The sequence below is a fragment of the Kogia breviceps genome, chromosome 6 (genome assembly GCF_026419965.1).
Source record: "Kogia breviceps isolate mKogBre1 chromosome 6, mKogBre1 haplotype 1, whole genome shotgun sequence".
Lineage (NCBI taxonomy): Eukaryota > Metazoa > Chordata > Mammalia > Artiodactyla > Physeteridae > Kogia > Kogia breviceps.
In genome coordinates, this window is record NC_081315.1 from 11,662,677 (window position 1) to 11,674,882 (window position 12,206).

At 38.2% G+C, this 12,206-nt stretch overlaps 1 protein-coding gene across 3 annotated transcripts in view; it reads left to right on the top strand.

The window, feature by feature from the left end:
• The first annotated feature begins 6,535 nt into the window (after positions 1 to 6,535).
• GRID2 (glutamate ionotropic receptor delta type subunit 2) overlaps positions 6,536 to 12,206 on the top strand; it is a 1,382,159-nt gene continuing 1,376,488 nt past the window's right edge. For all 3 annotated transcript variants that reach the window (XM_067035515.1, XM_067035516.1, XM_059066448.2), the window contains exon 1: positions 6,536 to 7,033. In XM_067035515.1, the coding sequence (XP_066891616.1) occupies positions 6,946 to 7,033 (88 nt within the window). In that variant the 5' untranslated portion in view covers positions 6,536 to 6,945. The remainder of the gene's footprint in view (positions 7,034 to 12,206) is intronic.

A 12,206-nucleotide genomic window follows, 5' to 3' on the forward strand; every position in this document is an offset into this window, starting at 1 on the left:
AGAATCACTCCCCAGATATGATAAACCAGCCTACCAATCTGCAATCTAGCTAATATAACCATCCACAAACAGAGGAGGAAAAAAAAAACAAAATTATTTTTAGAAAATAGAAATGGATTGCAACAGTATAACAAAGAATGTTCATTCTGTGCATAAAAAGCGGGAAATTGGCAGTTATATAAGTTTGAAAGAGTCTCGGTTAAATGAAGGTTAATAATTTGTTACTTAGAAACCTCTTCATGCTTTTAATATCGATATGTTAATGTACACTCTAGATCTCTAAGAAGAAAAATCTACTTAGCATTTTGCAGTCTTACATGGCCACTAAATCTTTCTCTCTCTCTCTTTTTTTTTTTCCAGAACAAAGTATTCCATAGAGCACAATGTAGGAAATGCTGATTCTGATATTTCTAACTTCATAGGCATTAAACATTTTTGTAAGATTGTTTCATTTTCACAACTTTGATGCTGTGTCTGATTCTTTATGGTTTAACTCTATCTTGATGAAATTTTTAAAAATGTGATAAAGCAGCATAGTGTAAAAACAAGAATGAAACAAAGTTTTGACAATATGGCTAATTTTATATTAGCAAACTTTAGACAAATTCTATAATATCTAATATAAAATTTAGTTTTATCCCCTCATGCATTCTCTTTAGTCATATAAAAAATAAGTCAAGTTAAATTTGGGCAGAGATTCATGTTTGGGCTTCTGTTGCTGAGATAATTATTTATTGTCATCTTCCGAAGAACCCTTTCAAAACATCTTTCCTCTTTTCCTCACCAAGAGATAACCCCTATCTGTGTTGTAAATAATGGGACTGATAAATAGATGAAATGATCTTATGAACAGACTACTTAGATACCTCAGTAATCTGTTTATTCTGCAATGAGTCAAGATGCTCTTGTCTTAGGCTGCCTGAATTATATTCCACAATGTTTAAAATATTTCTTTTTATCCTTTCATTCACTTATTAGTTAATTCATTTATTTGTAATTAATTAAATATTTAGATTTGCCATCAATTTTCAGGGCCAACAAGGAATAAGGAATATATTGTATTTGAGTCTGTACTGATTACTTACTCTACCCACTAAGAAGTGAAATTAAATGTTTATATTTTTATCACTACTTTGAAAACTCCCGTAAAGCCAGTATGTGTGTGTGTAAATATCTGAATATTGACCAAACTTTTGTTTCTCTATTTAAATTTTTACCCATGATATCTGCTATAAAATACAATCTATTTTAAGCTAAAATATATAGTTTATTATCTGCAGCATATTGCACACACTTTGTATCTGAGCTATTTCTTTGCCTAGAGAAATACGTTTCAGAAGAAACAGTTAATTTCAGAATTAAAATGGTTAATCATGGGAAGATAATAAAATCTTATTTTTAAGGGTCAAATAGTAATTGATATTTATTATAGTTGACATCATGCATTTCTTTTTGCTTTTGACTTATTTGTTAGACATTTGTTTCAAATGATATGCCACACCAGAAGGATCAATCATATAATTCATAGACAATTTCTATATTCCATGGCCAAGTAAAATTGCTTAACTCAGGATGTATAAAATATTATTTTTCTGTAGAAAAAGGAAATAGCAAAATAAGCCTCATTTAAAAAACTTTAATATTTATACCAAAAATTTGAATGACAAAATATTTCAGTGTTCTAATTATCCCTTAACATAGAATTGAGTGGCATATTATTAAAGCTTGTTCTATTAACATTTAATTCCTAAGTAACAGATAAAAATCAAAGAAGATGTGAATACAGCAGATATAAGAGCATGATAATATACTTATTATTCCTGAAAGCTTTAGAAGAAATAAAACTTCAGAAAATCAAGTTACCTGAAAAAGGATCACTTAAAATATCAAGTTTACTTAAATATAGTAATTTGATTAATGTGTTTAATTATACTATGGTAAACTGTTAAGTATCGAGTCATTTTAAAAAGTAAGCTGATTAAATCTACATCAAGCATGGCTGCCATCTGGTGGGGACAGGATATAATGTAGTGAGGGGCCAATCTCAGTAAAGTGCCCCTGTTGGGTTGCAAGTCGTCATTTGACCTCCATCTACCAATTGCTTGGTGTTTAATATTAATATTCCACTTAAAATTCCACATCAACATCCAGACCAAAGAGATAAGAGGTCTAAACTAAAAGAGGTCCACCAATATATGTAACTGAATTCTTGCTACTAAAAGTTCAATATCATGGCTAATGTATGGACAGTGGAAAATCTATGAAATTCAAAGTTTTGACTTCAATTAACTTTAGTAATATATGAGTCTGGTAAAGTGCTTATATTAAAAAAAATCAATCAATCTAGTTGCAGAATTTGGTTGGAATTTATATCACATTGAGTTAGAAGAAAATATGACATTGCTCTGACAGGGCAGCTTTACAGATTTAGGGAAAGCTTTGAAAGGGAGGAAGGAATTAAGAGCTTAATGTTGAGGGAAGAAAGTAAGAAAGGAAGGAAGGAAGAAAGGGAGGGAGGAAGGAAGGGGTTATTGCCTATCACCAAGGATAAGATTTGTACTAGTGTTATGGGTATAATAGTTTGACAGAGTAGAAAGTGATGAGTCAGTGCCAGGTTGACCTAAAAAAAAAAAAAAAAGAAAGACATAGTATACCCAATGTGAATATGTTATATAGGAATATGCGTTATAATGATTAACTTGAAGCATATTTAAAAGTAAAATAAATGTGTTTTCTAAGTTCAAGTCTTTCAACAAATTATCAGTACAACTTCTATGACTCAATTTCCCATCCTTTTCTAGAAAACCAGGCATTGAATAACAGAGGCCGTAATTCCCTTTGAGCTCTGAACTTTTTTGATCTACGAAGTATAAAAGTTGCCTTTTCAGCCTCTCAAACAAACAAACAAACAAATTCCTTTTTCAATTGTACAAATGAACATGTCAATTATAATTTTAAGGTTATAATTTTTTACTGCCTGCATATATAGGTAGTCAGTTATTGCTCTTTTATAGTTTTGCTTTCATATTCATGTTAAAGTTATAAATACTTAGAATCTTTTGTGTGCCTATCTGTATTTATAATACTAATGATACAATTATAGTGCATTAGAAATAATGATCAAAATGCATTATACTCCGTTTTTTTCTCTGCTATTCTTTTCAAGTTAACTTCTCTCCTAATTTTTAATTAGGCCATCTCATAAATTTACAGATTTTTATACTAAAACAATATAAATCTCTTGAGTCATTGAATATTATTGAAGAGTTCTTTAAACTTGACTAATGTGCGTTGACTTACTGCTGTTACAACATCCTGTGAGCAGTTAATTTTTAAAGTTTAGACATTGGTGTTAGTAATTTTTAAAAGTGAAAATGAAAAATTTATACATTCCAAGGATTTTCATTACATTGCTTACTTCACACACAGTACATTGTAACAATTAAAGGAGGCTGTAATTTACTTGCATGTCCCTTCAACAATGCAAATTAATATTCTTCCCAAATTATGTTTTTCCATAAAAAAATAATCATTATATTTTGCATCTTAAAGCTACTAAGATTATCTACCATTTCTTCAAATTATTGATATTCACATCACAACTAATGGTTGAAGTGACAGTCTTCACATAGGAAGAATAAATTCATAAATCATAGTTCACTTACATTTTTATTCAAAAAATTAATCATTGGTTATAAAACTTTAGTGAATAAAAGCTGTTTTTCCCCAAAATATGTTATAATGTCACAGAGTTTTGAATTTCAGTGCAGCAAGCTATTTCTATATGATAATGCATGAATTACAGCTAAGTAGCCTTCATTAGACTAACAGATGTACTTCATTAAATGCCTATATAAAAGTATAGCCAGTGAATTTGTTATTTTTTTTCCTTCTGGAACGTAACATCTAACTTACACATTAAAAGTCTAACTATTATATCACAATATGCAATTTTCTAAAATAGGAAATATAGTTTACACAAAAATTTAAAATGTTTTTAAGCTTATATTCCATACAAAACCCATTAATTATAACTCATTGGACACAGAACTTATTTGGATGATTTTGGAATAATGAAAGTGTTTTGTTCATAATACACTAGAACAGATTTCCAAGAGAGAAGACAGTATGAAATGTCTAAATTTAGCTATCCCCAGCAATGACATTTATTAAGCAAGGACTGGGCTAGCTAAAGTTCTGAAGTTCCTTCCCGTTCTCTGATTCTAAGATATCAGTGTTCTTTCCATGTTAATGGTTACTTCACAAGTTTTTTCTTGATTGAGCATATAGTGACTCATCAATTTTTAAAATACCCTCGTGAATAATAGAAGCAAGTTATGGGGGAGATAAATCTGTTTTTTTCAAAGACTTCATTATCTGTCACAACAAAATATGATCCATGAAATCGACACAGAACCCTTGAAGAAGTAAAATGATATCAACAACATCAATAAAATCAATATTGAATCAACATGTACTAATGGAAAAAAAATAAAGGAATGATGAAAATTGAGAGGAATTAATCAGTGAAGGCTTTTTGGAAGCACTGATTTATGCCAAATTCAGAAGGAAGTGATGAATTAATTTCAAGTCAACCAAGGGGCTCTATGTAAAATGATGCAGTGAATAAAATATGAATAAGCTATGGTCCTCACCCTCAAGGCATCAATGGTCTAGTTCAGAAGTCATCCTGTCTGATTCTAAATCAAAGGTAGAGTGCGCTATGAGAACACTGAAGGAAGATGGATTTATTCCGTATGATTCCATATTAAAGGATTGGATATGACATCATGGGCAAAATGTGAACTAAGCCTTGAAGTGCCTGAGGAGAGTTGCTGGATGAATAGATGCCTTCCAACAGGATTATTATCCTAAGTAACAATATGGCGGCACAGCATTTTCTAGAATGTTCAGGGAAAAAATACGCAAGGTGAATGAAAGAAGCCATCTCACAGAAGTGATATACAATTATGTTTGGAGAAATAATAGCCTAATTCGCCAGACTAGAGAGAAGGGCTCAAGTGAGAGTGTAAGAAGAAAAGAGGTGTGCCATATTTGGAGATAAGGGAGGGCTCTGAAAGGTTGAGGAGTTTGACATCCATACATGTCACGTGGCAACATTCCCCAAAGAGTCCAATTGTAATTGAAATAATATTGGGCCCATTTATACCCGGCCTCCACTACTCACTTGGTTGTGTTAACAAATCTCCATTCTGAAATGAGGCCAGACTGGATGTAAGTTAACCATGAGAAGAAAGGAAGTCACAATCCTAAGGATTTTTTTTTAAGGAGTACGCTTGCAGAACATCCTTCCATTCTGGTATTGGGAGGCTGTCATTCAGTACTTTCTCAGCTCTTTGCATGGAGAAGCAACCAACTTCCTCATTCTGCACTTATATACACAGGTCTGTGGACAAGCTAGTCAATGTAACGTTTTTATCAGATGTTTCACTGAAGCATGCATTTCTCTTTCATTTAATTATTACATGTTTAAAATTTCAAGATCTTCTTTATCCTTACTCTCTCCTGATTACCTAAAAAACACACTGGAGACAGAACAAAAAATCACTGTATAAAAGGTAATTAGCACGTCCTCTCCTTTTTATAACTTTATAATTGAAATCTCATTAAAAGCTTTCTAGGTCTCTTTTTCCCTTAGTGACCAGGTGTCCCTAATTTGTTTTTAAGCAATGTGACTAATTCCAGGCAAAGACTAGAAAAAAAAAGTCTGATACCTGTTGGAGAATAGCAATAGCAAGGTTTAATAACTGGGGTGGCTTTTTTAGGTTGCCTTTAACCTCGTTAAAAAAAAAAAAAAAAAAAAGGCGTCAACGTCTTCTCTCTTAGAGTCCTGCCTTTTTCTCAGTCCCGGTTGAAGATTCCAAGGGAAATGAGAGCACTATTTTGTTTCTCCCTTGTATTGCAGATAGGGGGAGGAGGTGGTTATTAGAGAGAAGCTCTTCCTCTCTCGGCTTCCCCCTCTCTCCGCCTGACAGCACCGCTCTCTCGCGGGCTCGCTCGTTCTCCTAGGTGATCCATTTCTAGGCAACGTGGGTCTGGCGCCGAAGCTGCCAGGCTCGCTCCTCGCTCGCTTCCTGCATCCCGCCAGGCGAATCGCTCCCAAAGCATCCTGCGGCCCGCGGCGGCTTCCCTGCTCCGGCCCAGCCCCGCAGCTCGCGCCCGGCGCGACTCCCCCGCCACCGCGCCCGAGCGACCCGGCCCCCCGGGCCCGCCTCGACGAACTCCGCTCCCGCCTCGCGCAGAAGGGGAATTTTTCTCTGCATTACTATCTGCATTACCTCGAAGTTCACTTTTACCGCCCCTCTTGGAGAGGGCTTTTTCCCCTCCCTGCTGGAATCTGGCCGTTCCGCTCGGAACCTCCTAATCTTTCCTTTCCACTTAGATTTTATTTTGGCAGCGAAGACAAGTGATTCTCTGCGGGCCGTTGGGGCGGGGGGGGGGGAGGGGGGCATTTTTCGCTCGGGGGAGGGGGAGGGGAACATCCGGCGTGAGCGGGGAGGAGGGGGGGGGCGGTATGTTGGAAGTTGCGGCGGAGCTGGGACCGGAGACCCACGGCCCCGGCGCACGGATGGGGATGGTCTGAGCTCCAGCCTCTCCCCCTGCCCGAGAGCAGCGAGGCTGGATACATTTTTAAAAAGCCAAACTGCAAACAACTCTGGCGATGCCAACATTCCCTTCCAAGTGACACGGCTTTGCTAAGGAGGTTTCCTCAGACTGGGCTCTTTCTCTCATTCGCTCTGCCTTCCTCAGCGACGATTCTAAAAGCTTTGGTCTGGTAACAGGAATTGAGGGGGACAACAAGAAAAAAAGAAAAAGAAAAAGCTGTGCTAAACTATCGTGACCTCAAACTCTTTGGACTTTTTTTTTTTTTTTTTTTAATATTGGAAGAAAATCCATCCTCAAAAACAATCAGCATAGGCGGAGATGGAAGTTTTCCCCTTGCTCTTGGTTTTGTCCTTCTGGTGGTCTCGAACCTGGGACTCGGCGAGTGCGGATTCGATCATTCACATCGGTAAGAAAGGGCTGGCGCGGCCCGTGGGTACTTTTACTGTTTCGGCTCGCAGATGTTTCCCCTTTGCTTCCCCCTCGCCTTCCCCCTCTCCGCCCTGTGTGTGGCTCTTGGCCGCCGGCCTCGGTTCCTTGCCCCTGCCCGCTACCTTCCCTCACACTTGGGCAGCTTTCTGAAAGGATGCGGATGCCCGAGCCTTGCCTGGTGCTGCTGTTTCGCGGTGAATCGGGGAGTGTGAGCTGTATGCTTGGGGGTCTCGAACCTACCTCGGCGTGCGCGCGTGCCGGGGAGCGCGGGGGGCTTCTGGTGTGTGAGGAAAAGAAGTTTCATCGACTCTACCTTCCATGTTCTTTCCCGGATGAACATTTGCTCCATTAAGGAAAAAAAAAAAAAAAAAAAAAAAAAAGTACCTTTTGGGGGAACTGAGGTGTCACCTGTGAGGCGAAAAGGGCTGGGGTGCGAGGTGGGGGTGGGGGAGAGCGCCCTTCGGATCGAACAGGTGGTTTTGCAACGTGAGCGGGCCGCGCTCGCCGCAGCGCGGGCGACGGTGACGGGCTGCTGGCCGAGTCCCCGGCCTCCGTCTCCGACTCCTGTCCTCTCGGCTGCGCCGTACTCGCGACTGGGAGCCGCGCACCTCGCTGCCTCGCTCGCGCTCCCCGGGTCTGGCGCGGCGGCGAGACTGGCCCCGGGCGCTCGGGAAACGCGGGAGCACGTGCGCGCGCGCCGCCCTCGTGGGCTGCTTGGCGAACGGCCGCCTCGCCTCGCCTCGCGCAAGGCCGAGAGCAAAGGCGCTCGGGCTACGGGCGGCCTGAGTCCGGGAAGGACGCCGAGCCGCCTTGGAGATGCTCGTGGCCCTACCTACTGGCACCCAGAAGGGCCGGGTCTGGCCGCGGCGGGCGCGGGCTGCACGTCATTATCATGCACAGCGCTCGCGGCTTCAGGCTCCAACTCTTCTCACTTGCTAATCCGTGAGAGCTGAACCGAGACCGGCTCTTGCAGCCTTTTCTGCGTTAATGCGACGATTTCCTTTTCGGAAATTCGCGTCCGCGGGCCAGCGGGGTTCAGTTACTGCGCTGAGGAGAGGCCCCCCTTGGGGAGTCTCTCCGGGCGCAGGACTTTTATGTGGCCACACGGCTTGATGCTCTGCAAATTGAGGCGACAGATGGGTCGCAGCATCTCCCCTTTCCGCCCCCCCCGCCCCTCCCCCGCGCAACACACACACACACACACACACACACACACACACACACACACACACACGTGTGTCCTGGAAGGGGAACCTACTGCATGTGGAGGTTGTGCCTTTGTGCTTCCTGCATCAAGCCTTTAGCCTGACCTAAAGGCTTGCGTCTGGTGTGCGAGTCCACAGCGGCCAGCCCCTCAGCTCCAGGGGGCTCCCTCTCGGTCTCAGAGGCTGTCTTTGTAAACACGTCTGCCATTCTTTATCATTTATATCAATAGAACCGTATATATCTCTGTGCAAGGGGTGATGAGGTCAGGATTCAGAAAACCTTGCACTTAACGCGTTGAGTGAATTAAGCACTAGATAGCTTGTCTGCTAGGTCACGTTTTGCCTGGGGTAACAGTGTCTGTGGGTTCAGAACTTTTCAGGGAGAAATTGTCTCATGGAGGGTCTCAGTAATGTTCTGATAGAGTTCAGAAACGACGTGTGCTCCTGTTAAAGAAATGACGTACATTTATGTCCAGTTGTAAACGACTGGAGCAGGAATGCAGATATACATTACCATGGTACCTTTATATTCATGTTATGATGAGGGGTTTCTGGCTTATGCTCGTCATCGCTCAGGGAGGAGGCTCGTGGATAAATGCTTATTTTATTGCTTATTCTGTGGTCTAAACGATGAATACATTACTTGCAAACACCTACAGCTCTTGCTGTCCTCTACTAGATGAATACTATTTTGCAGTGCTGTCTGGGCATTTGTTTCAAAATAGAACACAACTTGTATTTTTTTTTTTCCTTTGGCATTCTGTTGTCTGTCAGTGTGACACAGCTTACTTATTTATAACCAGATCCCCCCCCAAAGTTACTGTGTACAAATTACAGATTTCTTTAGAAAGCTGATTGTATGCATTAAATGTATATACTACTGAAAGAAATAGTTACTTCTCAGACAATTAATTTGACTTGACTGAAATTAGTACATTAGACAAGAGCATTAACTTCTTTTATAGACTACCTAATATAGCCATGAAGCTAGCAAATTGATGGTTGTTTCAAATCCTTCATATCTTTTGTAATATACTGAAAAATGTAACCTCCTAAATTAAATTTAAAAAAATGACCAAGTCTAATTTATGTGCACTTCAGAGGTTAAAAGCCCCTTTCCCTTCCCTCCCCACCCTGGCCAAAGTATAATAAATTCAAAACCAAATGCCCATATTAAAATTTTAAAGTATCAGTTAATATTCATGGGATCAGTTTACTCACTTGGTTGAATAGGAAAAGAGAATTAATTATCCTTAGGAGGTGATAGTCTTCATTTAAGTATCTAATGTGACAAGTATGCTTATGGTGAATGTATTATTTCTGGACTAAAGGGATGAAAGTGATGACATTGGAGGGAAAGTGAATATTTCAACTCTATAGATGTAAGGGGATAAGCGGAAATGAAAGATTTTCACAGCCTCATGTGATGTGTTCAGGTAGACAGTAGCTGCCATATGTAGTTGAGGCGAGCTTGAAAGATGAAAAGACACTGCTCTACTAGGTTCTTTAAATATCGAATCTTTTTGGTATTGAACCAAATTATATGTTTGAAAACTTTGTCCATTCTTTTCTTTCTCTTTGTTTTTATTTCATGCAGGTAGTTTTAATAAAGTCAATTACATATTTTAAACTCTAATATATATATTTTTTGAGCACATTCGTTCACTACAATGATGAGATATAATGGTTAAACTCTAATGACTGAAATGGAAATGTATTTATTGCAGTCAAAAATGCGCTAATATTGTAATTACTTTGAATTTCTGTTAAATCATATTTTAAAGATACTTGATAATTACATATTCTTGTTTAATACACATGCACATGCAATACACACAGTATTTAGAAATGAATCACCTCAGTTGTGATCTTCTTTGCCCCCCCCTCACCAAGTAAAGGTCTTTTGACATATAAAAACTGTGTAATTTTGAATTATGCTTCTACTTTGAGCCTGTGCATTGATTAATTTCATCAGACCCCCATTACTTGATTGCTTAGAAGTTTCCTAATGATCTTCATGCTGTAGGAAGAACCAGAAAGTCGTGAGTGGAATGGTAATGATATTGTGTTTCATGAGGCTATTCAAAAGTCACTCTGATTTATGTAGCTCGAAAGCTCCAAAGTCTTTGAGATTAGCCACACTGACTGCTATTTTCTTCATACATCAGTCGTCCCACACTCTTTCCTCCCTAAACACAACGGGAGTTTAGAGCACTGCTTTAATTAAGCAGGGATTAGGTGGCATTTCCAGTCAACTGCACAGTTTGTGTTTTGCTTCATATCTAATATGGAGGATCTCATGTTTTAACAGTTTAATGTGTGCTCATTTCTATATCTGGTACCTGCACCTGTACCAGCTCATTGAAATGAGTTCTCCTCAGTTATATATCTCTGCAAGGGAACACTCAAGTGTACTTATTCATATATTATAAAAATCACTAGCATGTTTTTACTGTTATCAATCATAGTAAAATACCTTATGCCAACAGGAAATAGAAATGAAGCCCTTATTCATGTTTTTCTCATAAGCAACTGATACTTTGTCCTCTGAGATCATAAACTATGACATGTTTGAGAAGCCTAAGACAATTCACAGAATATTTTCATTATGAGAAAGTTTAAAGTACAAAATTGGTGGGTGAATAAGATGTGTCACCACATTATAAACAATAATAGATGGCAAATTTAAAGCATTAGTTTTCATTACCGGCACACTGAAGGACTATTTTATCAAATACAGAATGTAGAAGCATTTCTAGAAGTTGTACTGTGTCTCTGTCAAATTGTTTCTTTTTCAACTCTTTACATGATTTGCATTGGTTAATGATAGCCTTCAGGAGTCATCAAGGACCCTGCACTGTATGGGATATCTCAATGATTTAAGTTATCCTTTTATTATTTACAGTGGTTTTTGCTCCCTAAGTTATGGATAACATATAGTGTAAACTTCTAGAAAGTATTAAGAAGTAGCTTCTAAATTTAAAATGAGGGTATATTTTATGAGGTATGTCTTTCTATATCAATAATACAGTTATTTGAAGTGCAATTCAGTTGTGCATTAAGTTAGACAGTGTTATTAATCAACAATATCAACTGTGACATGACTAATAAGCCATTACACTGAGGAACTTTGTTTTCTACTCCAAGTGAAATGTACATCCAGTAAATATCTCCTGTAAATTCTAATTCAAATATGAATAAAAATCAAGGTCATTAACTTTCAACTTATCCAGCAATAGAAACCAGTTGAGGTTCTTATGAGTAGTGGGAGATGTATTATATTTAATTCTAATCTCCAAGGCTAAGTTTATCATGCTGTAATTTTATTTCAGAGATATTATAATTTTAAAACCACACTTTTAATCCAGAAGGTTAGTATCCCTTCACCTGTATATATTATTTTAGTATTAAAAAGTGAAGTATTTGGCACTGCTATTGGATTTTCATGATATTTCAGATAATAACGTATTGGTGACTAGCAGTACTTAGTTTGACTAAAAATATAATGTTTATTAGAAAATACATTTGTGGTCTATAAAGAGAGCTTTGCCATTAGGTGTCACTGCATTCTGAGCTGTTCCTTTGTAGTCCTACTTGAAAATCCCATGAACTATTTTTTTGAATTCTCAGAAAAAAAAAAAAAGCCATTTAATGAGGATTGTGATATGCTAAGATACAGGTGGTTTTTATTTTCAAACCAGAGAAAGAAATATTATCCCTGTGGGAGATTGGGATTGACATATATACACTAGTATTTATAAAATAGATAGTAAGAACCTGCTATATAAAAAAAATTCAAAAAATAACAACAACAACAAAAGAAATATTATCCCTGACTCTTGTAAGAATTTATTTCTGGGGCATATCAACATTCTGTGTTCTCTAGATAGATTGCTAGATCTAGTGATGTAAATATTTCACAAATTTAAAGAACAGCAGAAATAT